Source organism: Coregonus clupeaformis, unplaced genomic scaffold (assembly GCF_020615455.1).
Source record: "Coregonus clupeaformis isolate EN_2021a unplaced genomic scaffold, ASM2061545v1 scaf1128, whole genome shotgun sequence".
NCBI classification, from domain to species: Eukaryota; Metazoa; Chordata; class Actinopteri; order Salmoniformes; family Salmonidae; genus Coregonus; species Coregonus clupeaformis.
The window spans coordinates 151,679-179,645 of NW_025534582.1; the positions used below are offsets into that span (position 1 = coordinate 151,679).

At 41.5% G+C, this 27,967-nt stretch overlaps 1 protein-coding gene across 1 annotated transcript; it reads right to left on the reverse strand.

The window, feature by feature from the left end:
* Positions 1-882: 882 nt before the first annotated feature.
* Positions 883-22,676, reverse strand: LOC121538840 (gamma-aminobutyric acid receptor subunit rho-1-like). Its single transcript, XM_041847011.1, has 10 exons — positions 22,363-22,676; positions 12,122-12,178; positions 11,785-11,891; positions 7,440-7,507; positions 6,767-6,990; positions 3,151-3,233; positions 2,872-3,012; positions 2,492-2,644; positions 1,990-2,186; positions 883-1,637 (listed from the first exon to the last, which is right to left on the reverse strand). Exons 1-10 carry the CDS (start codon positions 22,476-22,478, stop codon positions 1,320-1,322), a joined length of 1,464 nt encoding a protein of 487 aa, XP_041702945.1. The 5' UTR covers positions 22,479-22,676; the 3' UTR covers positions 883-1,319.
* Positions 22,677-27,967: the final 5,291 nt, after the last annotated feature.

The following is a 27,967-nucleotide window of genomic DNA, read 5'->3' on the forward strand; positions in this document are numbered from 1 at the left end:
CATGTCTTAACAAAAGCCTCCACTATGCAAGTAACCATTTCGGGTGCGTTCGTAAATTCAGTCTGGGTATGCCAGAGCGCTGAATAACTGATGAATTTGCGAATGCACAACACCCGTTGAATAAGGCCGGTGTCAGTAAACGTCGGTAAAAAAGCATCATTAAATTGTTGCCAGCAGCACAGTTACAGTCACCAACGCTCTGAAAAACATTAAATGAGAGAACACCCCACTGACCATTTTACTCGCCCTAGCAGAGCTGGTTAGGCTGTTTTCATGTTATCCAGAGGTAAACAATGAACCATAATCCCAATTTTGTGTCTGGAAGTAGCTAGCAAGCTAGCCAATGTTAGCCAGTTAGCTTGGGTGCTTCACTGCTGTTGTGAGGTCAGAACACTCGGATCAACCCTACTCATCGGCCAGAGCATCAAGTGTGCTCTCTGAACGCTCCGAGAGCAAAACGAGATGGGTGGGGCTAACGCTTAAGAGTGTGTGAACGATGTTGAACAGGTGTAGACAAAGAAGAGCTCTTCAGTAGGTACCAAAACATTCAAAGGCCATTTTCTCAAAAGTGAGATTACAAGTTTATGAACTTTCAAAGCAGAATTACTTTCCCATTGTTCCCTTAAATGCAGTGTATGATATACCATTTTGTAGCTCCGTGTCTCTGCTTTTATTCCAATGTAAAAAAACACCACTTCAAATTTTGCTACATAAGACCGAATCAAGGCGGTCGGTCACAAATGTGATATTTCCATATTTATTTTTTGTAATAAATTTGCAAAAATGTCTAAAAACCTGCTTTTGCTTTGTCATTATGGGGTATTGTGTGTAGATTGATGAGGAAAAAAACAACATTTAATGCATTTTAGAATAAGGCTGAAACGTAACTAAATGTGAAAAAAGTTGAGGGGTCTGAATACTTTCCGAATGCAATGTACATGAATAGGTCCATTTAAGAGGCTGGGTCAAGAAGGCAATGTTCACCTCACAATTTATAAGCCATATCTCAGTCTTTTCTCTTGAAAACAGAAAAAATAACATGTTTTCTCTCTGCGTGGCCACTATCCCTGTTAATGGAGTTACAGTGGAGTCTTGTTTCATATTCATTAGGGCATACTCTTACAAAATGTAGCAAAAGTTTTGCCCTGAAAAACAAAAACGTGTGTTTCTTATTGGACAAGTTCAGGTAGTCGCTCCCTGTTTCAGTCAGTTTTGTGCCGTTTGGTGCCTAATGAATACGAACATGTTGTGCTCTAACTGCAGCATGTGGATGTGTTAGGGTAGTAGGGTCCTTCCCCATTCGTGGCACAGGCCAGGCGTTAGGAGTAGATGGACCAGTAGATGATGTTGAACAGGACGTAGGAACCAGGGAAGACCATCCGTGAGTACTTGTCTATGGCGTGGGTGTCTATCCAAATGTTCACATAGCCTGGCCTCTTTACCTGGCCCGTGAGCTGGGGATCCCCCAAAACCACCTGGGCCAACATCCTCTCCTGCCTGCCGCCGTTCTCCGGCATCCCATAGTTCCCTGCGGTGCCATAGTTCCCTATACTGTTGGCGTCCATGGTGGTGTAGCCAGTGATCTGGGGTTCGCACATGACGTCGTCAGGGTTTCCGATGCCACAGGTACACGGTAACTGCAGGTAGCGGGGAGTACAAAGAGAAAAATGGTGAATTAAAGGACAAGACTTTGAAACTGCAAAACTTTTAAGTGGCTTTAAATCCACTGATGTCTAATATATTTAGTAATTTTCGAGCTTAGGGCTTCTCAACAAGGTTGTTCGTGGCAGGAAAGGTTTTCAGGGGCTGTGTGAGTTGAAATACTTCCTCCTTAGGCTTCTTATGCAGTTTCAGTTCCATATGCCACAACATTTGGCATATAGAGAGATATGCAGTATGCAAAGTTGTTCACCAGATGTAGTCCTAAAAATAACTGTATACAGAAAAGCAGAAAAACATTTTATGTAAATGAAATGAAACAAACCGTACCCTCTCTCTTAGTTTCCTCTCTTTCCGTTCCTGTACGGTCGAGAGGTAGTTGACCGCGGCATACTCTATGACCGAGAGGAAGACAAATACGAAACTGACCCACAGGTAGATGTCCACTGCTTTGATGTAGGACACTCTGGGCATGGAGGCGTTGACTCCAGTGATGATGGTGGACATGGTGAGCACTGTGGTGATACCTGGACAGAGTCAAAACAGACGGTTTAGCAACCTATGTGAAGACATTAGGGACAGTTACCCAGACACAGATCTCATTGAAATAGCTTTTGAGTCCAGGTCTTGGCTTGATCTGTATTTGAGAAGCTGGACATTTTACAGTTAATTTCTAGCCTTATTGGGGGCACCGTCGAGACCAAATAAACTTCACAATCACTGTTGGAAAGACAGCAAGACTGTACTATATCTCAAATAAAACATGGAAATATAAATTTAGCCTAGAGCTAAAAAAAAACGTCCTAGTCCTTCTGGCAAGGGCCTTTCCTACCCAAAGGGACCCTAGCAGGGACGGCCCGGCGATCAATCCAGAAGGAGACCCAGGACAGCATGACCATGAGGGTGGCTGGGAAGTAGGTCTGGAGCAAGAAGAAGAAGATGTGGCGTCGCAGGGTGAAGTGAATGTAGAGACGGTTGTACCAGCCTGAGAATAAAAAAGAAACACAGCTGATATTCTACACAGATCCAGTCCTTTTCACCTGTTTCCATTCCCATAGTGCAGGGGTCAGAAACTCACGACTAGCGGGCCAAATGCGGCCAGCAAGGCGATTTAATGTGGCCCACGGTTGTGTTAGTAAATACGCCAATGGCCTATAATGTGTCATTGTAATGTCTACGTAATATCTACTCAATCTGTGACTTCAGGGTTACCTGTACTGCTATAGAAGGCCAGCTTTGTAGTGGTGTGAAACTTCTGGATGAGGAACTGGGATAAAGATATCCTCTCGTCCGTGTTCAGTGACTCGTTGCCTTTCTTCCAGTACAGCATGAGATCATCGTCCGTGTATGCATCTGATGAGAGAATGTTCAAAAACCCCAATGAATACCTCATACAAATATGATCGATTATCTTTGAACATGTGATAAAAACATAAATCAAATGTCATCAGAGATGTGTAGGTAAATGGTGAAGTTGATAGATGCACTCACAGCTCTCTATCTCCAGGGAGCAGGTCTGTGTGTCCAGAGGGAAGCGACTCAGGTCCATGTTGCACATGGCCGTGACTGTGACTCTGTGAGAACAAAAGTGACATCAGAGCCTGACTTATGCCTGACCAGAATTTAATATGGATACAAAGTGATGATTATATTGTGAAACACTTCGATTTCTTTTTGGCTTTTATGCTGAACTGTAGCTGAAATGGATCAGTATGACTATTATGAGCTCACTTGAATGGGGTATGAAACAAATTAAAGGCCAGGTGCAGAAGTTTATATCTCAATATCAAATCATTTCTGGGTAACAATTAAGTACCTTACTGTAATAGTTTTCCATAATAATGGTCCAAAAGAAACAAAATTGCTTTTGAGCAAAAAACTATTTCTGAAGCAATAATTTTGCTATGACTTTCTGAGAGTGGTCTGAGGGGAGTGGGAATGTGCACCAAAGCAGTGCATTAACCACAGTTAGGATTGTGGTGCGGGGATCAACCCACCAGAGCGGAGGGGCCTAATGGGAGTGATATGTAACCTGAAAACTAGCTGTTATTGGCAGAGAAGTTTGGGGGGGGGGGGTAACACTGCAGCTTCACTATACGCGTTGCGTTGCTTTGCCATTAGCGTCAATGTGACGTTCTACCTGTTACACAAAGCCGTTTTCTCACCACCAAATATGGTAGTGAGAGGAAGTCCAGTCGTGGGCAGTGGGAGAGGATGGAAGTAGATCAAACTGGGCCGACATTTAGCAAATTTTCTCATCGATGAAACATCTGATCTCAATACATTTTTATTTTTCCAAAACCAGAATATGTTACGAACCCAGTGCACTAAGTTTTATAGACTTGACGTTTTGCCAAAGTTTTAAAAAATGGCGTTGTTTAGAAGGAGTGCAAGGCCGAATTGAGTTTGTGCACACGCACACTTCACAGAGGATGTGTTCCCTATCCGAAATATACACATTTTTATAAGCTTTTATTTGTTTAGGGTAGCCCAATTGAGACCAGGGTCTTATTCGCAATGGTGCCCTGAGTACAAACATTTTCTCACAACAGGAAGAACAATTTACATTACAATTAAAACAAGAAGAATAAAAATAACCACAAGGCTCAACACCACAATTTTAACACATAAACCACTACAATCAGGTCTATAAATAAGGCAGCACGATGATTTTTATGATCCAAGCAATTTAACACATCATCTAAATAACATTTTTTTTAAATAAAAAAATAAACTGCAATACTCAATTAATTAATTCAACACCGGAGTCCCAAACTGCCTTAGCGGCACCAAGGAATCAAGATGCACTAAATTTTGTAGGTTATTCCAACAATGGAGGGTACTAAAACTAATGGAGGAATTACCTAAATTGGTCGAGACCAGAGGGACCTCAACAGTTAATCAATCCTGCGAGCGGAATTGGTTGCTCATTCTTTTATACGTTAGCAACGAAGTTAGGTAAGTTGTAAGCTTGTGTAGTAGAGCTTTGTAAACAAAAAGGGAGTAATGAATTGATCTACGGGACTTTAATGAGGACCAGCCAACCTTTTGATACAGAATGCAGTGGTGAGTATTCAAACTGTCACCAGTGATAAAACGAATGGCGCTATGTTAGACGGCATCCAAAGGTTTAGGAGTAGTGGCTGCTACAATCTGGTAAATGGTGTGCCCATAATCAAGAATTGGCAGGAAAGTTGACTGTACAATCTGCTTCCTGCTACTTAGGGAGAAGCAAAATCTATTTCTAAAAAAGAAGCCCACTTTAAATCTTAGATTTCTAACTAGTTCATCCGTATGTTTTTTAAACATTAAGTCTTTGTCAATCCAAATGCCCAGATATGTGTAGGAGGGAACCTGATCAATGGGAGAACCATCCAATGAATAAATATGTAGTCCATCTGAAAATTATTGCGAGACCTAGAGTGTGATGAGGTGATTTTGAAGGAGTCAGGCGCAGGAGGGTAAATCACAGAATAACAGGATTTATTCTGAACCACAGAGTTACGCAGTAATGCGCAAAACAGCCGCACTGGAAAATACACGGCGCACAGGTAATATTCCCGGGGATACAAAATACACCGAGCTCCACCGAGCTTCTCTCTCCTCCACAATAAACAATCACACACAAAGACAAGGGGGCAGAGGGAACACTTATACAGGTACTGATGAGGGGATATGAACCAGGTGTGTGTAATAAACAAGACAAAAACAAATGGAATGATGAGATGAGGAGCGGCAGTGGCTAGATGGCCGGTGACGACGAACGCCGAAGCCTGCCCGAACAAGGAGAGGAGGCAGCCTCGGAGGAAGTCGTGACATAGAGAAAACATGTATTTAGTTTTGCCTGCATTAACAACAAGTTTTAAACCAACCAGGGCTTTCTGTAAGGTAACAAGGTCAGATTGCAGCTCTAACATGGCCTGGTCAATAGTTGGGGCAATGGCATACATAACAGTGTCGTCTGCATACAGATTAATATTACAAGTTTTAACAGATAGACCAATATTATTTATATCAATAGTAAAGAGAACAGGTCCCAGTACTGACCCCTGCGGTACACTTTTTGTGATATCCAGGAAACTAGACTTAACACCATCAAAGATAATTTACATTACATTTTAGTCATTTAGCAGACGCTCTTATCCAGAGCGACTTACAGTTAGTGAGTGCATACATTTTTCATACTGGCCCCCCGTGGGAAACGAACCCACAACCCTGGCATTGCAAGCGCCATGCTCTACCAACTGAGCTACAGGAGATCAGACATTGAGTCCTGTCTGACAGATAATTTTCAAACCACTTGCAAGAAGCATGATCCAGGCCTATTTCAGTCAACCTTTTAATGAGAATGTGATGGTCAACGGTATCGAAGGCCTTGGAAAGGTCTATAAATAAGGCAGCACGATGATTTTTATGATCCAAGCAATTTAACACATCATCTAAAACAAGCGTAGCCGCTGAAATTGTGCTATGTCCAGGTCTAAAACCGGATTTGTGCACATTAAGAATAGAGTGAGAAGTAAAAAAAGTTATTAGGGGAAAGTTAGTCAGGGATTCTAAAACTTTGGAAAGGCAAGATCATTTGGAAATTGGACCGTAATTATCTAAGTCAGGATCTCCTCCTTTATGTAGGGGGAGGACATGCTCCACTTTCCAGATCTTAGGGATAACGCCAGAAATAATAGTCAAGTAAAAAATATAGGTCAGTGGTTCTGCAATAAGTGGTGCGTAGAGCAACAGTAAAAATACATGCTACAATACACCAAAAGGATCTCGCTAGCTCGTGCTTGGCTTTGCCCAACTCCTTGCTCGTTCTGCTCACTATGCTTTATTTGCACCCACTGTAAAAGTTGTAAATAGCGTGTTGTCATTTCTCATTATTTCAATTCACAAGAAAGAATGAACATGCGAGAATTGAACCTCTGTGATTCTTAAGCTTGGATGCTGCCATTGGACGTGACGCAACGCGTGTGCAACAGGGGCAGTACAGCAGCTTTCATTGATTTCAAAGGAAGCATTTCCTCAATGGCTGATGGCTCATGGCACTGCTGTACGCCCGATGGCTATAGCGTAGCAGGGCCATAACACAGTGGAGCTGAGCAGCTACCTCAGACTGTAGAGCACGTTGCCGTCAGGGTACACCCTCAGCATGACGTTGTCCGTGGTGGTGTCATGGATGAAGGACCTCTTGGAGTGGACGAAGAACATGTCAGGAACCCAGATCTTCTTGGCCAGCCTGCTGTCAAAGGTCATGCTCTGGTTGTTGGTACTGGGGAAGGACAGGCGCTCGTCCTTCCAGTAATGCCTCAGGTACAGGGTCATGGTGAAGTCCTGAAACAACACAGCAGGTTGGTGGGGGTGGGGTGGTAGTGGGGGGTGGTGGTGGGGATGGGGGGTGGTGGTGGTTGTGGGAGTGGTGGTGGTGGTGGTGGTGGTGGTGGTGGTGGTGGTGGGTGTGGGTGTGGGAGTGGGGGTGGTGGTTGTGGTGGGGGTGGTGGTGGGAGTGGTGGTGGTGGTGGTGGTGGGGATGGGGGTGGTGGTGGTTGTGGGAGTGGTGGTGGGGTGCTGGTGGTGGTGGGGGTGGGGATGGGGGGTTATAGATGGGTGTTATAGTTTGGGGAAAATATTTACCCTGGTCAAGCAGACTGACGGCTCTGCTCATGTTTAGTTTCACTTCACTTCAAGTGAAACAGAATGTGAGCTATTGCGCGATCAGGCCTGTTCCACCAGGCTAGGAAAGATGACCCTTCACCATGTAAAGAGACTCAAATCCCACTCACCATATCCACTTCAGAGATTGTGTCCAGACTTTCAACCTGAACATCTACCCCAACTGGAATAGGGGGTCCTGTAATTAAATAAAATTGCATTGATAGTAAGTTCAGTGAGAGAGTAGATTTTCAGAATTAATTGACTATCCTGGACCTCTGTTCAAAAACCTATTTAAAAAATGTGCACTACAGTTTATCCTTCATTTCCTTCATGCATTGCTATAATGGATAATCATTGATTCTAACACAGAGAACGTCATGTGTCATGTATTGTGACTATGCTGTGTCTATACAGTATACAGTATTTTCATTCACAGTCAGTGTAAGCCTAATGCAAAAATACACTACAATAAATACAGCGCTGCATTGTCAGCGAATGAGCTAAAATTTGCTTGTTTACATTTTACATTTACGTCATTTAGCAGACGCTCTTATCCAGAGCGACTTACAGTTAGTGCATACATTATATAATTTTTTATTTTCATACCCCATGGGAATCAAACCCACAACCCTGGCGTTGCAAACACCATGCTCTACCAACTGAGTTACCTCCCTGCCGGCCATTCCCGCTTGTGCCATGACGGGCTGGATTCTATTTTTGAACAGTTTGAACTTTTACTCTCCATCATCTGCCTTAGTACAGGAATACAGTTAGGTCACAATGGATCACAATTGTTGCAGCCTCAAACATCTGGATGCTTTTCAGATCTGTCTTTTATAGATCAATTTTCTTTCTCTTCCAGACAGAGTTTGGGAGTCGGCGTGGCAATAGGAGACATTTTAAAGGAGGACAGAGGGGTCATTCATAGTGTGATGTTTTTATCACTCAGATTGCACTTACAGCTGTTTATTTTTATGTATTCATAAAACATAAAACAAGACATTTTGGCCATTGTTCTGGCATGAATATGACATTCATTCTACAGCAACGCACATGTTGCTTGATCCATGGGCTTGCCTGGGTGCTCTGAAACACATTTTGTAATTTGGCCTCAAACATTATTGTATCTCTATGTTTGAACTAAGAAGGTCGTCCTAAAGGTATTATGGATTCCCAACATGTAAATAACTCAAAAATAACATGAGAACACTGAGCACACACTGGTTGAATCAACATTGTTTCAACGTAATTTGTCAACGTATTGTGACGTGGAATCAACGTGGAAAATACATTGGATTTGAAAAAAGTCATCAACCAGTACTGATTTAATCTAATTTCAACCAGCATTGTAGACATTGAAATTAGGGTAGAACTTTTACTTAAATACATTGACTTAACCTGACTTACAGGTTGTTACATCAATCTAATTTCAACATAGTCATCAGAACTATGTATATGTAGAAAAGTTTGTCACGAATACAGCCGAGGCTGCCCCTCCTCCTTGCTCGGGCAGGCTCCGGCGTTCGTCGTCACCGGAGTACTAGCTGCCACCGATCGATGTTTCTGTGTTACACTAGTCTTGTCTTTATTATTCACACCTGTTACCCATTATGCTTATTTGTGTCCCTATAATTACCTCTGTTTTCCCTCCTGAGTTTGTGCGTGATTGTCTGTTGTTCTACGTCGTTTGGTGAGCTGTTGTACTGCTCTTCCCTGCGTGGAGGGTTTGTTATGGTTTACTTTTGTTTTAGTAAATCCATTCATTTCTCAGTTCTGTGTCCTGCGCCTGATTCCGTTTCACCACTTCACCCAGACGTTGACAACGTTAAAAAAAACATATTTTTATATCCTGTTTTTAATATACTGTATATAGAAATTATTTTGAATTTCATATTTGATTAGACTGTATGTTATTTGACCTTGTTTCAATGTTGATAGTAAAATGATATGTTTGAATCAACGTCATTGTTTCAACGTCATGCCATCAACCTAAATAAAGAGGTATATTGAAATAAAATGTCAAGCCACAGTCCAACACTTCCTGCCTGAACAGTGACAATTCAATATCCAGTTTGACTACAAATTAATGATTAATATGTTGGATTCACATCTCCATATCAACCAAAAATCTAAGTTAAAGAATAACACTATATCAAATCAAACTTTAAATGCCCTTCAAATAAAGTTTGATTTGATTTAGTCCTATTCTTCAACAGATTTTTGTAGATTAAATGTGAAATCAGCCAACCATCCTTCATATACAAGACAATATCCAAAGGTAAACATTTTCTATTCATATCATGAATGCATCCTATTTACAGGGCTAATGGTGACTACTTCTAAACTTCCAAAGATCCAATCAACCATGGATGAATGATAGTACACCTAGCTACACATTGAAATGATGGTGTCCTTTGTTGGGCAAAACAGATGTCAATGTAGCCTACATAAAACCAACCTCACTCCAAATGTACTTTCACATACAGCATGTGAAGTAACAAAAGTTAGAGGAGTTACTTTCAACTATTCAATGTGATTTACGTGAATGAGTATGGAAGCTGATCAATGTCTAAATGTGTTGCCATGATAGCTCAGCTGAAATGTACACAGCTTGTTTCCAAAGCTAAGCAGGGCACATAGAGGTAGGTATCTGGATGGTGATTTGTTCTCACTGAAGTGCATTACCCCTCATATACCAGTAGGAGTCACTGTTCAGGCGGTAATTGTGGCTTCACATTTTATTTCAACATACCTCTTTATTTAGATTGATAGCATTGTGTTGAAACAATTAAGTTGATTCAAACATATCATTTTACTATCAACATTGAAACAAGGTAAAATAAACTATGTCTAATCGAATATAAAATGTTAAATAATTTCAACCACGCAATATACATTGAGTATACCAAACATTAGGAATACCGTCCTAATATTGAGTTCCACCTTACAGTTGTGTCAAGTTGACTGGATGTCCTTTGGGTGGTGGACCATTCTTGATACACACGGGAAACTGTTGAGCATGAAAACCCCAGCAGCGTTGCAGTTCTTGACACAACTACACAACTGGCAACTACTACCATACCCCATTCGAAGGCACTTACATTTTTTGTTTTGCCCATTCACCCTCTGAATGGCACACATACACAATGCATGTCTCTATTGTCTCAAGGCTTAAAAATCCTTCTTTAACCTGTCTCCTCCCCTTCATCTACACTGATTGAAGTGGATTTAACAAGTGATGTCAATAAGGGATCATAGCTTTCACCTGGATTCAACTGGTCAGTCTATGTCATGGAAAGAGCAGGTGTTATTAATGTTTGGTATACTCAGTGTATAGGATGAAACGATTTTGAACGTTTCCATGTAAAATTTCAATGTATGCATAGATCCAATTATTATGTGGAAATTACAGAAGATTGATGTAAGAACCTGTTAGTCAGGTTAAGTCAATGTATTTAAGTTGAAGTTTTACCCTAATTTCAATGTTTAAAACGCTGGTTGAAATTATATGAAAACAGTACTGATTGATGACTTTTAAAAAATCCAATGTATTTTCCATGCTCCAATGTATTTTCCATGCTGATTCCACATCAAAATATGTTGACAAATTATGTTGAAACAACTTTGATTCAACCAGTGTGCGCCCAGTGGGATATGTCCTATAATCCCACAACAGCAAATCCCTGTACGTTGACCATGAAACCTGTCAACATCCTTGTTAAAAGAAAGAGTACAGATCTGAATTTGAGACAGTTTGCTACAGCAGGAAAATAGTCCTGCAGCAACAGGAAATTTGAATTATTATGTGGATTATAATTTATGGGGGGAAAATGGTAGGGATTCATACATTTTTCGTTAGGGCAAATCAAGTCTGACATTTTAAAGTGGAAATAACAAACTTTAGAAGCATTTTTCAACCTTGAATACACTACAAATTTGCATTTCCTGCTTTGCAATTAAGACCCTACGTCTGTATTAGCATGACAATATACAGCTTGTCATGTTGTTGGTGTCTTTAGGGCAGGAGGGCTGAGCTGATAAGACCATTGGATAGATTGGCTGACCCCATTTAAAGGGGAAAAATAGTTGGCGTTGGTGCTCTAAGCAACATCAAAACAGCAAACACAACTAAAGGGAGTGAATAAACCATTTGTGCATTACCATCAAAGTAATCACTGTTGATGCAGGGTACATACATTGATGAATTGGTCCTCTGTAGCTCAGCTGGTAGAGCACGGCGCTTGTAACGCCAAGGTAGTGGGTTCGATCCCCGGGACCACCCATACACAAAAATTGTATGCACGCATGACTGTAAGTCGCTTTGGATAAAAGCGTCTGCTAAATGGCATATTATTATTACTATTATATGAAGTGTATGTATAAAGCTTATGTGGAGCATGTTTTTCACAAACTAAACCTGATGATTTCACTAGGTAAAAATTTACACATTATATGACTCCTGTAAAGTCTTACCTCCAAATGCTGGTCTCATGGTAAAGTCATGGTCATCTATTCTTAAGAGCTGCTCAGATTTTGTCATGGGAGATTTTGTCATGTCTGGACTTCGTTTTAGAATCGGGCTGTAGTGAGGAAAAGAGGTTGTCTTTTTAGGGTTAGGCTATGCGATGAGGATCTATTTTTTCAATGGGCAAAGAGATGTTGTACACTGTCAAGTATTGTATAATTTCACAATATCAGCTTTGCTGTATGTACAATATCAAATGTATTGATAACACCTTTCATGTCATGCTACAAGTTGGCAAACCACTTTTGCATATCAGTGTTTTGTACAATGACATTGAACTCTAACCTTCCGGTCTTGCTGTGAGCTCCTCCATCATCCATTCTTGATGTTTCTCTCCTGGATCTGTTGATGAAAAATATCTATTTATTCATTTAACCTTTATTTAAGCAGGGATGAGCCCTGCATGAACACATCAATAAACAACAATTAAACTATACATACAGTGGGGAGAACAAGTATTTGATACACTGCCGATTTTGCTGGTTTTCCTACTTACAAAGCATGTAGAGGTCTGTAATTTTTATCATAGGTACACTTCAACTGTGAGAGACGGAATCTAAAAAAAAAATCCAGAAAATCACATTGTATGATTTTTAAGTAATTAATTTGCATTTTATTGCATGACATAATTATTTGATCACCTACCAACCAGTAAGAATTCCGGCTCTCACAGACCTGTTAGTTTTTCTTTAAGAAGCCCTCCTGTTCTCCACTCTTTACCTGTATTAACTGCACCAATTTGAACTCGTTACCTGTATAAAAGACAGTTGTCCACACACTCAATCAAACAGACTCCAACCTCTCCACAATGGCCAAGACCAGAGAGCTGTGTAAGGACATCAGGGATAAAAAGGCTGGGATGGGCTACAGGACAATAAGCAAGCAGCTTGGTGAGAAGGCAACAACTGTTGGCGCAATTATTAGAAAATGGAAGAAGTTCAAGATGACGGTCAATCACCCTCGGTCTGGGGCTCCATGCAAGATCTCACCTCGTGGGGCATCAATGATCATGAGGAAGGTGAGGGATCAGCCCAGAACTACACGGCAGGACCTGGTCAATCACCTGAGGAGAGCTGGGACCACAGTCTCAAAGAAAACCATTAGTAACACACTACGTCGTCATGGATTAAAATCCTGCAGCGCACGCAAGGTCCCCCTGCTCAAGCCAGCGCATGTCCAGGCCCGTCTGATGTTTGCCAATGACCATCTGGATGATCCAGAGGAGGAATGGGAGAAGGTCATGTGGTCTGATGAGACAAAAATAGAGCTTTTTGGTCTAAACTCCATTTGCCGTGTTTGGAGGAAGAAGAAGGATGAGTACAACCCCAAGAACACCATCCCAACCGTGAAGCATGGAGGTGGAAACATCATTCTTTGGGGATGCTTTTCTGCAAAGGGGACTGGACGACTGCACCGTATTGAGGGGAGGATGGATGGGGCCATGTATCGCAAGATCTTGGCCAACAACCTCCTTCCCTCAGTAAGAGCATTGAAGATGGGTCGTGGCTGGGTCTTCCAGCATGACAACGACCCGAAACACACAGCCAGGGCAACTAAGGAGTGGCTCCGTAAGAAGCATCTCAAGGTCCTGGAGTGGCCTAGCCAGTCTCCAGACCTGAACCCAATAGAAAATCTTTGGAGGGAGCTGAAAGTCCGTATTGCCCAGCGACAGCCCCAAAACCTGAAGGATCTGGAGAAGGCCTGTATGGAGGAGTGGGCCAAAATCCCTGCTGCAGTGTGTGCAAACCTAGTCAAGACCTACAGGAAACATATGATCTCTGTAATTGCAAACAATTCTGTACCAAATATTAAGTTCTGCTTTTCTGATGTATCAAATACTTATGTCATGCAATAAAATGCAAATTAATTACTTAAAAATCATACAATGTGATTTTCTGGATTTTTGTTTTAGATTCCGTCTCTCACAGTTGAAGTGTACCTATGATAAAAAAATGGCAGACCTCTACATGCTTTGTAAGTAGGAAAACCTGAAAAATCGGCAGTGTATCAAAACACGAAAAGCAAAACACAATCATATGAAACAAACACATTCTTCAGTAAGAAGGCCCTCTAACATCCACCTGAATTGTTAATTGTTTTTAGGAAAGGAATAGTGACATTCACCTGGGCATAATGAAAAGATCACACAATTATTTCAAAGAGCTTCTGGTCAAAATGGCAAGATGAACTCCAGTATAGGTGATAGATATAGAATAAATGACACAGGAGTGGCTCAGTTTGTTAGAGCATGGCACTTGCAATGCCAGGATTGAGGGGTCGCTTCCCACGGGGGACCAGTACGAATGAAAATGCATGCACTCACTACTGTATGTCGCTCTGGATGAGAGCATCTGCTAAATGACTAAAATGTAAATGCAAGTATATAGTAACCTTGTAATGATGACCTTTCATCTTACTGAGACTGTTGTATGACAGTATTGTGAGGCTGAAATACAAAGCAAGTTTGGTGCAGTATAGCAACAACAAATAAATAATTCAAAGAAGCAACAACTAGTGTAAGCCACAGTAGAAATTGTTAGTCCATATCATGTTTTTTTTATAAAGCTAAGCAGAAATGTGTCTTTTACTCTCAACTTGCCTTGAGATAAATCTGATTAATTCATTCATTCATCTGATTCATTCATTCATCTGATTCATTCATTCATCTGATACAGCTGATTCATTGCCATTTTTATCCCCAAAACACTCAAAGGGCATGAGGGCATTCAGAGAAACACTATTACAAGAGAACACGCTCATCTCTTGTCAACGCTCTAAGGGATCCTACATCTGAATGCTTGTCTCTTTCATAGCGTTATCCAGGTCACGGCAGAAACATTTGAAACAGAATAAAACAATGATTTTCCCCTAAAAACCCTAAACTGGATTAATGGGTGGCCTACAGGCGTGCATGGAGAGAGGAGGACAGCAGACAGCAATATTATCTACCGTGACAATCAGACAGAGAGCAAGAGAGAGCACTGCTGGGCGCTAACCACTGTGGGCTGATGGGTAATGGGTGATATTCCTCTCTGTCCTCCCCAGCAGCTGGTTGCTAATCCGCTTGGCACAAATGTCTCTCCAATCCCCTCCACAGACCAGAGTCTAGAAAAGTCTGTCTGTGTGTATGCACGTGTGTGTGTTTGTGTTTGTGTGTGTGTGTGTGTGTGTGTGAGTCTGTCTGTCTGTCTGCAGAACACTGCCTTGGGGCGTCCTATAGCTCTGCTGTTGCTATACAGTTGCATGTCTTTTCTGGCCAGACAGAGTCCACAACAGGGTCATTAATCGACTCCTGTTAAGTGCACATAACAAGGGAAAACTCAGTTGAAAGTGCATCGCAGTTCACTGGTCCCAGTTTTAAACTCAATTATTTTTTTAATTGCTCTGTCTGGATATCGGTTTGCTCCAGTTCTGTGATTGGATCCACAGCAGTCCAGTCACAACAAAACGTTGCATTTCTCAGAAGCTGATTGTACTATTGACTATTGTTGTTATTTGGTGCCATTCAAGAGGACAGAGAATGCTTTTCATATGAACTTTAGAGAAAAAGCTTTGGGGTGAGAGGTCGGGTTTATACCATCAGTGTCTGTTAAGCTAAGCTAAGACTGTCTGATACTGCTTTTGTCCTGTTGTTTTTTGAAGAGAGGAAATAAACACATGTTCAAGTCTGAGCCATATATGTTTATGGGGCCTGTTTCAAGTTATGTGTCGCTAACATTTGGTTTCACTCACAGCAATATTCTGTGTTCCAATGTTGCAAAAATGTGTGGCATCTATTCATGACCATAACATTTCCAATCTACATGAGAGTGACCTACAACAATATCTGAGTAACTTTGAAATAAAGGACTTTGAATTTTCCTTGAAAATATAATTGTGATTCAATATCTTAACACAATCTATTTTTCTTTTTAATATATATATATATTTTTGTTAAAAGGAAAATCAACCTTCTCAAAACCTAACCCCCGGGATAGAGGTTTATTTTTCAGCGAGACAATTCAACAAATGTTTATGCCAAATGTAACACCTTTCCAAGAGGTGTTGAGTGTTCAAGTCTCAGTCCAGACTTAAATTTGCTTGAAAATCAGAGACTAGGTTTATTTATATTGGTGTCCATCAATGACTCCCAACCAAATTCAATGAGCGTGAGCAATTTTGACAAAAACAATGGATATACATGTATGTTTCCCTAAGAGTTGTGCAAAGGTGGTAGAATCTTATTCAAAATGATTCACAGCTATAATGGCTGCCTATGGTGCTTCCACCAAGTATTAACTCTGGGGTGTGAAGACATATGCAATCATTCAAGACCTTTTTGTTTTTTATTTTTAATACATTTAGAAAATGTTCTATAATTTTTCTTTCACTTTGAACATGTGGAGTAGATTGGTAGGAAAAAAATCCAATTGAATTCCTTTTTAGAATACATTTTAAGGCAGAACAATTTTAAGACTGTGCAAGGGGTGTGTATACTTACACATTAGTGACTGTAAAAATAGCTCAAAGAGCCATGATCACATGAGAGTGATACTGTGTCTAAAGGAGACATGGTATGTGGGATTAGGAAATGAAAGGGCCTTTGGAATACACTAAGTGGGCGTAACTCACTCAAAGCTGATAGTGAGTCTAAAGGCACCCTGCAGTTTGGATGGGAAACATCTTCATCATCTTCACCAGAGATGAACAGGCACACAGTTCTGTTCTTAGCATTGTACTGTAGGACATTTTAGGAATATTTCATATTTTGCAGGTTTTTATTGTTGTGTATAATAATGTGTATTTTAATGTGTAGGCCTATATGAATGTGTAGTTTAATGTATTTATTGTATGTGTATTGTGGTGCTAGAGAGGGCTCATCTGAAAAAGAGACCATGGTCTAAGCATTGACTCCCTGTCAATAAAGGTTGACAAAAAAATTAAATATATATTTTTTTATGAATCCATAGGCAATATGGCAAGACAACGTGTTATGGTATTTGCGGTTAATTATATCTGGTCTAGAATCTGTACTGTCCTAAAGCTACAACATTGCAACAACATCAGATTAAAAGCAACCATTGTAGTAGATTTGCCATTCAGCTGTAACATACCGTACTGTATGTAATATACGGTACTGTTTGTAACATACCGTACTGTATGTAATATACGGTATGCCTCATTGCCACTTAATCCATCAGTTCCACATACAGTTGAAGTCGGAAGTTAACATACACTTACAGTGAGGGAAAAAAGTATTTGATCCCCTGCTGATTTTGTACGTTTGCCCACTGACAAAGAAATGATCAGTCTATCATTTTAATGGTAGGGTTTATTTGAACAGTGAGAGACAGAATAACAACAAAAAAATCCAGAAAAACACATGTTTTAACAAATGTTATAAATTGATTTGCATTTTAATGAGGGAAATGAGTATTTGACCCCTCTGCAAAACATGATTTAGTACTTGGTGGCAAAACCCTTGTTGGCAATCACAGAGGTCAGACGTTTCTTGTAGTTGGCCACCAGGTTTGCACACATCTCAGGAGGGATTTTGTCCCACTCCTTTTTGCAGATCTTCTCCATTAAGGTTTCGAGGCTGATGTTTGGCAACTCGAACCTTCAGCTCCCTCCACAGATTTTCTATGGGATTAAGGTCTGGAGACTGGCTAGGCCACTCCAGGACCTTAATGTGCTTCTTCTTGAGCCACTCCTTTGTTGCCTTGGCCGTGTGTTTTGGGTTATTGTCATGCTGGAATACCCATCCACGACCCATTTTCAATGCCCTGGCTTAGGGAAGGAGGTTGTCACCCAAGATTTGACGGTACATGGCCCCGTCCATCGTCCCTTTGATGCGGTGAAGTTGACTCCCAAAGCATAATGTTTCCACCTCCATGTTTGACGGTGGGGATGTTGTTCTTGGGGTCATAGGCAGCATTCCTCCTCCTCCAAACACGGCGAGTTGAGTTGATGCCAAAGAGCTCCATTTTGGTCTCATCTGACCACAACACTTTCACCCAGTTCTCCTCTGAATCATTCAGATGTTCATTGGCAAACCTCAAACAGTCTCACTCCAAACTCCACTATGGCCAAGACCAAAGAGCTGTCAAAGGACACCAGAAACAAAATTGTAGACCTGCACCAGGCTGGGAAGACTGAATCTGCAATAGATAAGCAGCTTGGTTTGAAGAAATCAACTGTGGGAGCAATTATTAGAAAATGGAAAACATACAAGACCACTGATAATCTCCCTCGATCTGGGGCTCCACGCAAGATCTCACCCCGTGGGGTCAAAATGATCACAAGAACGGTGAGCAAAAATCCCAGAACCACACGGGGGGACCTAGTGAATGACCTGCAGAGAGCTGGGACCAAAGTAACAAAGCCTACCATCAGTAACACACTACGCCGCCAGGGACTCAAATCCTGCAGTGACAGACGTGTCCCCCTGCTTAAGCCAGTACATGTCCAGGCCCGTCTGAAGTTTGCTAGAGTGCATTTGGATGATACAGAAGAGGATTGGGAGAATGTCATATGGTCAGATGAAACCAAAATATAACTTTTTGGTAAAAACTCAACTCGTTGTGTTTGGAGGACGAAGAATGCTGAGTTGCATCCAAAGAACACCATACCTACTGTGAAGCATGGGGGTGGAAACATCATGCTTTGGGGCTGTTTTTCTGCAAAGGGACCAGGACGACTGATCCGTGTAAAGGAAAGAATGAATGGGGCCATGTATCGTGAGATTTTGAGTGAAAACCTCCTTCCATCAGCAAGGGCATTGAAGATGAAACGTGGCTGGGTCTTTCAGCATGACAATGATCCCAAACACACCGCCCGGGCAACGAAGGAGTGGCTTCGTAAGAAGCATTTCAAGGTCCTGGAGTGGCCTAGCCAGTCTCCAGATCTCAACCCCATAGAAAATCTTTGGAGGGAGTTGAAAGTCCGTGTTGCCCAGCGACAGCCCCAAAACATCACTGCTCTAGAGGAGATCTGCATGGAGGAATGGGCCAAAATACCAGCAACAGTGTGTGAAAACCTTGTGAAGACTTACAGAAAACGTTTGACCTGTGTCATTGCCAACAAAGGGTATATAACAAAGTATTGAGAAACTTTAGTTATTGACCAAATACTTATTTTCCACCATAATTTGCAAATAAATTCATAGAAAATCCTACAATGTGATTTTCTGGAAAAAAAAATCTCATTTTGTCTGTCATAGTTGACGTGTACCTATGATGAAAATTACAGGCCTCTCTCGTCTTTTTAAGTGGGAGAACTTGCACAATTGGTGGCTGACTAAATACTTTTTTTCCCCACTGTATGTGCTTTCTTGAGCAGGGGGACCTTGCGGGCGCTGCAGGATTTCAGTGCTTCACGGCGTAGTGTGTTACCAATTGTTTTCTTGGTGACTATGGTCCCAGCTGCCTTGAGATCATTGACAAGATCCTCCCGTGTAGTTCTGGGCTGATTCCTCACCGTTCTCATGATCATTGCAACTCCACGAGGTGAGATCTTGCATGGAGCCCCAGGCCGAGGGAGATTGACAGTTCTTTTGTGTTTCTTCCATTTGCGAATAATCACACCAACTGTTGTCACCTTCTCACCAAGCTGCTTGGCGATGGTCTTGTAGCCCATTCCAGCCTTGTGTAGGTCTACAATCTTGTCCCTGACTTCCTTGGAGAGCTCTTTGGTCTTGGCCATGGTGGAGAGTTTGGAATCTGATTGATTGATTGCTTCTGTGGACAGGTATCTTTTATACAGGTAACAAGCTGAGATTAGGAGCACTGCCTTGACACGGAATCAGCCGAGGCTGCTCCTCCTTGCTCGGGCAGGCTTCGGCATTCGTCGTCCCTGGAGTACTAGCTGCCACCGATCTATGTTTCGGTGTTTGACTTGTTTAGTCCTGATTGTGTACACCTGTTTCCCATTACGTTGTATTGTATTCCCTATTTAACCCTCTTGTCGTTCATTGTGTGTTGTGTGTTATTGTATTCGTCATCGGCAGTGTTCGTGTGCGGGTTGGTTTTCCTCCTTGTATGGAGATTGTTTTCTTCTCTGGTTACTTTCAAGTAAAGTACGTTTCCAGTAGGCTCTGTGTCCTGCGTTTGACTTCGCCTACCGCATTTCGCCGTCGCATTCTGACAGCCTTTAAGAGTGTGCTCGTAATCTCAGCTCGTTACCTGTATAAAAGACACCTGGGAGCCAGAAACCTATCTGATTGAGAGGGGGTCAAATACTTATTTCCCTCATTAAAATGCAAATCAATTTATAAAATTTTTGACATGCGTTTTTCTGGATTTTTGTTGTTGTTATTCTGTCTCTCACTGTTCAAATAAACATACCATTAAAATTATAGACTGATCATTTCTTTATCAGTGGGCAAACGTACAAAATCAGCAGGGGATCAAATACTTTTTTCCACTCGTTGGAGTCATTAAAACTCGTTTTTTCAACCACTCCACAAATTTCTTGTTAACAAACTATAGTTTTGGCAAGTCGGTTAGGACATCTACTTTGTGCATGACACAAGTAATTTTTCCAAAAATTGTTTACAGACAGATGATTTCACTTATAATTCACTGTATCACAATTCCAGTGGGTCAGAAGTTTACATACCCTAAGTTGACTGTGCCTTTAAACAGCTTGGAAAGTTCCAGAAAATGATGTCATGGCTTTAGAAGCTTCTGATAGGCTAATTGACATCATTTGAGTCAATTGGAGGTGTACCTGTGGATGTATTTCAAGGCCTACCTTCAAACCCAGTGCCTCTTAGCTTGACATCATGGGAAAATCAAAAGAAATCAGCCAAAACCTCAGAAAAAATTGTAGACCTCCACAAGTCTGGTTCATCCTTGGGAGCAATTTCTAAACTCCTGAAGGTACCACGTTCATCTGTACAAACAATAGTACGCAAGTATAAACACCATGGGACCACGCAGCCGTCATACCGCTCAGGAAGGAGACGCGTTCTGTCTCCTAGAAATGAACGTACTTTGGTGCGAAAAGTGCAAATCAATCCCAGAACAACAACAAAGGACCTTGTGAAGATGCTGGAGGAAACAGGTACAAAAGTATCTATATCCACAGTAAAATGAGTCCTATATCGTCATAACCCGAAAGGCCGCTCAGCAAGGAAGAAGCCACTGCTCCAAAACCGCCATAAAAATGCCAGACTACGGTTTGCAACTGCACATGGGGACAAATATCGTACTTTTTGGAGAAATGTCCTCTGGTCATAATGACCATCGTTATGTTTGGAGGAAAAAGGGGGTCGCTTGCAAGCCGAAGAACACCATCCCAACCGTGAAGCACGGGGGTGGCAGCATCATGCTGTGGGGGTGCTTTGCTGCAAGAGAGACTGGTGCACTTCACAAAATACATGGCATCATGAGGAAGGAAAATTATGTTGATATATTGAAGTAACATCTCAAGACATCAGCCATCACAAAGCCCTGACCTCAATCCTATAGAACATTTGTGGGCAGAACTGAAAAAGCGTGAGCGAGCAAGGAGGCCTACAAACCTGACTTTGTTACACCAGCTCTGTCAGGAGGAATGGGCCAAAATTCACCCAACTTATTGTGGGAAGCTTGTGGAAGGCTACCCGAAACGTTTGACCCAAGTTAAACAAATACTAATTAAGTGTATGTAAACTTCTGACCCACTGGGAATGTGATGCAATAAATAAAAGCTGAAATAAATAATTATCTCTATTATTATTCTGACATTTCACATTCTTAAAATAAAGTGGGGATCCTAACTGACATTTACATTTAAGTCATTTAGCAGACGCTCTTATCCAGAGCGACTTACAAATTGGTGCATTCAACTTAAGATAGCCAGTGGGACAACCACTCCTGCTTTTTATTATTTTTTTTATGGGGGGGTGGTGGAGGGGGGGTAGAAGGATTGCTGTTATACTATTCCAGGTAACTGACCTAAGACAGGGAATTTTTACTAGGATTATATGTCAGGAATTGTGAAAAACTGAGTTTAAATGTATTTGGCTTATGTGTATGTAAACTTCCGACTTCAACTGTAATTGGTTCTGTATGTTGTTAACTATATGCACATCAAAGTATTAGTTTACCCTAGCCTGGTCCCAGGTCTGTTTGTGCGGTCTTGCCACCTCCTATAGTTGTTGACATGCCAAAAACAGATTGGACCAGGCTAGGTTGAGTTAGGGCTCTATAAACATGCATCATAAACTGATCAGAATGATATTCATTCCATCCAATAGTGCCACATCCAGTTCACCCACCCATGGAGCAACAGCCACAACATCCAACAATAGAACATTATTAGATACTGGAATATAGGTCCCCTCTCTAAATCCCCTGTCTGAATAAGTCTGAAATCACCTGGTGGGGGAGCAGAACAGGTGAGGGCAACAGAACATTACCATCACCAAGTGGACATCTATTAAAAATATAGATTAACATTTTAACACATGCCTAGATATAAAATGTCAATCAAAGGATACATTTCATGCCATACATGCAGTTTATGTTATGTATAGATGCTAGGATGGAATGTGCATTTACCTGCTTTGTTTGTAGGTCACCAGCTTGTCACCTCTTTGATGAGCTGATCTCCCAGAAACCCACATGAGGCAGACGCAGAACAGCACCAACACAGTATCCACCTGCATGGTGCACATACCCCTGTAGACCGCTCAAACTCCAGTCAAATTCCACACCCCACCAGGGCTAAAACCTCTCCGAGTGGGTCCTGGGACATTGTCTTCAGCAGAACAGCATCGTGGCCTGGGAAGAAGCAGCAGCTCTGGCCTGACCAATAAACATCCCACGGTGCTTAATCTCCACAGTCGGGAAAAGCAATTTTGACTAAACCTATAAATCCTTGCGCATCAGATGGCACAGATTTGATCCCTCCAGTGGCGGATGTGGCACACTCACTCTGCCCTGTTGCTCTACTCTGCTCTGTGCCGCCCGGACCAATTCTCATAATGATGCGGCGTGATCATTTGGGAGGTCAATGGTGGGAGATAGATACAGGATCTGGATCACACAGTCAGACACAGAGTCCCTGATGTGGAAGACTTTTAAGGCCCTCAGCTGTGTGCTATTCAAAATGTCTCCCAAGGCTATTTTGCTGAGACATCTTCAAGGGCTGCTAAAATATGGCTTCAGCCTGAGTTTCGCTTACATAGTTATGTGGGATTAGCCTACATACAAAAAGAGATTGGTCTCTATTAGATAGGATTAACCTATTTCAACAAATAGTAGCCTTGATAATATGAATGAATCATATTCATCAGTGAAGAGTATACTAGTCTACCCTGATGTCATCCATTCTTTTATAAAGACAGCGCTCTTTCTGTGTTGTTGTTGATAATCCACAGCACATCAATCCAGCCTTGTAAATAAAGTAATCTTGAATGTTTGAAAGATCATGAATTTGGGATAGTTCTATGGGATGTCAATTTGAACATTTGTGTAAGTAATGTTAGGCATCTTTTATGTTTGATATTTTGTTGTATTCTTGGTGATCTATTTGAAGAGTAGGGACAGCAATAGCAAGACCATCACATAGCTCATTACTCTGACTGATCCCAACACATGATGAATGCCTACTGTACAGTGGAGGCTGGTGGGAGGAGCTATAGGAGGACGGGGTCATTGTAATGGCTGGAATGTGGTTTTCATATGTTTGATGTGTATGATATTGTTCCATTTACTCCATTCCAGCCATTACAATGAGCCTGTCCTCCTATAGTTCCTCCCACCAGCCTCCACTGCTACTGTACATGATCAGTATAACATTAGAATGTTATCTGAAGACTGAAAATAATCAGACCAATTTCAACGATTTTACTGAGTTACAGTTCATATAAGGAAATCAGTCAATTGAAGTAAATTCATTAGGCCCTAATCTATGGATTTCACATGACTGGGAATACAGATATGCATCTGTTGGTCACAGATACCTTAAAAAAAAAAAAAAAAAAGTAGGCACTTGGATCAGAAAACCAGTCAATATCTGGTGTGATCACCATTTGCAGCACAACACATCTCGCATAGAGTTGATCAGGCAGTTGATTTCGGCCTGTGGAATGTTGTCCCACTCCTCTTCAATGACTGTGCGAAGTTGCTGGATATTGGTGGGAACTGCAACACGCTGTGGTACACGTCAATCCAGAGCATCCCAAACATGCTCAATGGGTGACATGTCAGCTTCCAGGAATTGTGGACAGATCCTTGCGACATGGAGCCATGCACTATGATGCTGAAACATGAGTTGATGGAGGTGTATGAATGGCACGACAATGGGCCTCAGGATCCCGTCACGGTATCTCTGTGCATTGAAATTGCAATCGATAAAATGCAATTGTATTCGTTGTCCGTAGCTTATGCCTGCCATACCATAACCCCACCGCCACCATGGGGCACTCTGTTCACAACGTTGACATCAGCAAAACGCTATCTGCCCGGTACAGTTGAAACCGGGATTCATCCGTGAAGAGCACACTTCTCCAGCGTGCCAGTGGCCATCGAAGGTGAGCATTTGCCCACTAAAGTCAGTTACGACGCCGAACTGCAGTCAGGTCAAGACCCTGGTGAGGACGATGAGCACGCAGATGAGCTTCCCTGAGACGGTTTCTGACAGTTTGTGTAGAAATTATTTGGTTGTGCAAACTCACAATTTCATCAGCTGTCCAGTGGTTGGTCTCAGACGATCCCGTATGTGAAGAAGCCGGATGTGGAGGACCTGGGCTGGCGTGGTTACACATGGTCTGCGGTTGTGAGGCCAGTTGGACGTTGTGTCAAATTCTCTAAAACAACATTGGAGGCGGCTTATGGTAGAGAAATGAACATTCATTGCTCTGGCAACAGCTCTGGTGGACATTCCTGAGGTCAGCATGCTCCCTCAAAACTTGAGACAACTGTGGCATTGTGTTGTGTGACAAAACTGCACATTTTAGAGTGACCTTTTATTGTCCCCAGCACAAGGTGCACCTGTGTATTGATAATCCTGTTTAATCAGCTTCTTGATATGCCACACATGTCAGGTGGATGGATTATCTTGGCAAAGTAGAAATGCTCACTAACAGGGATGTAAACAAATGTGTCCACACATTTGGACAGAAATAAGCTTTTGTGAGTATTTTATTTCAGCTCATGAAACACGGGACCAACACTTTACATGTTGTGTTTATATTTCCCCCTACCAAGAAGGACTCCTCAATGTGCTCAGACTTTTAAGTCACGTTCAAGCACCAGGTCATCAGCCAATAAATAACCTCCAAAGCAGTCATTGGTGTAAACATTGGCGGGGCTTTATGGAAAGTTATGGAGAGGATGACAAATGATTTTAGCTACAAAACCGGTTTAAAGTTAATATTCGGATTATATGGGAACTAGTGTAGAAACAGTATAATGAGGTAGCTAGGCAGTAAAGTCTAACAGCAGACAGACTAGAATAACATTAGCTAGCTAACTAGTGTCTTCACAATTACTTCCTCATTAGCCAGGCTACAGTCAAAGATAGCTAGCTTGCAGATCTTCTATTTATTTTTGGTTGTCAGTTCTGCCTCCGCTTTCTGACGGGACAAGATGAGCTAAAGATAAAACGTCAGTTGTTCACTTACTTCGATCTTGCAATGAATGAGTTCTTCTTCTTCTTTGGGATTAGGCTGGCGGATCGCATCCACATTTTAGGTGCATACATCGCCACCTACTGTACTGGAGTGTGAGGCCAGTCACGGCCTACCTACATTAACTTCCGGTAATACAAAATTGGGAAAAAGGAAAATGACCTTGCCAACTATTAGCCCTTACTAAAAAAAAACACCACCCCATTCCACTATTTAACCCTATCTAATCCTACTCCAGGCCAACGGTCTGGGAGAACAGAACAGTACCACTCAACACCCCCTGCAAATATTCTACAGTAAAACCTTGCAATCCCAAGTACTTCTCTGCAGCTGCCACCACAACCTCTATTTTCGGTGACTTACGTTCCATTTCTGTAGTACAGTTGTCAACCATGGCTATGAATGCTAAGAAACCCAGCTTACTGAAGCAGATATTGGACAATGGAAACCGTTTACTCCAAAGGGGAAATGTTTTGCAATGAAAACAACAGTTTATATTGGACAAATGCAGGTAGGTCCCTTCCCATTTCATTCCATTTGCTCTGGTTGCGTCCATTTTGGTTCATAGAGTAAAAGGTCAACATTTTCAATTGCAAAACGTTTTGCAATGGAAACCGACTAATGAATACACCCCAGAACTTTCTTTATCATGATTGGCTGGTTGCTGTTGTTGACCAAACAATCTCATAGCAAGGCATTCAGCCTATTGGCATTTGTACACACACTCGTATAATAGACAACCTATTTTCCCCACAGAAAGCAAAGAGCAAATCCCAGAGCAATAATACTTGGCCTGTATATCAGGGTTTTTGGAATTGGAATTTCAGTGTACTTCCTGAATTGATTGGAATTCAAATGGAATTGATCTTCAATGTGTCAAATTTAGTTTTAATGATGTTTATAGCTAGTACATGTGGATCCATCACTCACTCACGCACCATTTTTGAGGTCTAACATCAGCTTTACTTCCAGAAAAGAATGCATGTCCCACTATATAAATGTCTGTTACTGTAAGGACATTAAGTGTTCTACTGTGTAGTTAATGTTTCTACTATTTCTGTTCCACAGTCCCTGCTGCAATTTAAAATGGACACAATACCTGTTAGCAAAGGTGTCAGCTAGAGATGACGTGCAGGAGCTTGCAGGGATTTGTAGTTTTGCATGATGTCTACTTTGATGCTAATTAGCATTTTTGAATCTGAGAGTAAATGGAGCCGAATGTATTAATAAAAGACACCTTGTCTGAGAGAGATGTAAATGTTTCTCAAAACGTCACGCCAGGGTAAGCCTACAAAAAACACAGCCCTTATTTGTATTATTTATAAAATGTAATATATTCTAAAATATTGGAAAAATGAATGTTGGAAAAACTATTGGAACCATTTGACTGTTTGACCGTTAGGTTTTATGGGTATTATGACACCAACACTGTGGGGCTCTACACAGAGAACTCAGAACCTCTGATCCCCACCGGAGGGTGTTATTCATCCACCAATGGCCAGCCCAGAACCAGGAGCCTCCAGGAGATCACAGTACCACCGAACACCACACGGAAGCACTCTAATGGCACAGCGCAGCCCCCACAACGCCACAGACACAGAGGGACAGAGGCCTCCATCATCTTTGGGGTACTAGTTGAATTACAGCATAGGGAATGAGATGAATATGTGACCGACCGGATCAATTCGGTCTTATGTAGCAACATTTGAAATTGTGTTTTTTACATTGGATAAAAGTAGAGACTCAGAACTAGAAAATGGTATATTATACACTACAGTTGAGGAACAATGGGAAAGTAATTCTGCTTTGAAAGTTGATAAACTTGAAACCCCACTTTTGAGAAAATGGCCCTTGAATGTTTTGGTACACCTACTGGAGAGCTCTTCTATGTCTACAACTATTCAGCATCGTTCACACCCTCTTAAGCCTTAGCCCCGCCCATCTCTTTAAGGATTCACATGTGAGGCCATGTGCTATAATGGTAGTGTACTAAACAAAGATTTCCAGACTAAAGGCTGGTTTATACTATGGCTATTGACATGTCTGTAGACAGTTGCAGTGACATCATGAACATTCTATTGTCGTCCGACATCAGACTTGTCGTTGTCGTTATGAAAAAGTAGAAACAGAAAAATGGCAGCCTGGTGGCCAAAATAGCATAACTGGTGTATTTTAACACCAATAAATCCATCCGTTTAAAAATGAATTTAGTATATGTCAGTCTAGCAAACCAGGCAACTAAAAGCAACTTTCTAAACAATGTTTTGGATTGTTTATAGCTTGATAGCTAGCTAGCTAATGTTAAGTTAGCTGTCTAGCCAGTTCAAATAATGACCATAATATATATATTGCTGACAACATCTTAACTTTAGCTAATTTGCATTCGTTATTACAGGAAAAGAAACTCACAACAAGATCATTATTTACAAGTTAATAGCGAGCTAATGACAGAAAATAGCTTATGGTTGTGAGTGTGACAAAATAAAAGCAGGGCATTATACCGGATAATTTTTGAATTTGGACACTGTCTC

Excerpts from the sequence above, each read along its gene's own strand:
- LOC121538840 (XM_041847011.1), bottom strand. The coding sequence starts at position 22,478 with ATGTGCACCATGCAGGTGGATACTGTGTTGGTGCTGTTCTGCGTCTGC. Across the intron at positions 3,013-3,150 it reads CTCCCTGGAGATAGAGAGCT|ATGCATACACGGACGATGAT; the intron begins GTGAGTGCATCT and ends TTCTCTCATCAG. Across the intron at positions 2,645-2,871 it reads GGCCTTCTATAGCAGTACAG|GCTGGTACAACCGTCTCTAC; the intron begins GTAACCCTGAAG and ends TTTTATTCTCAG.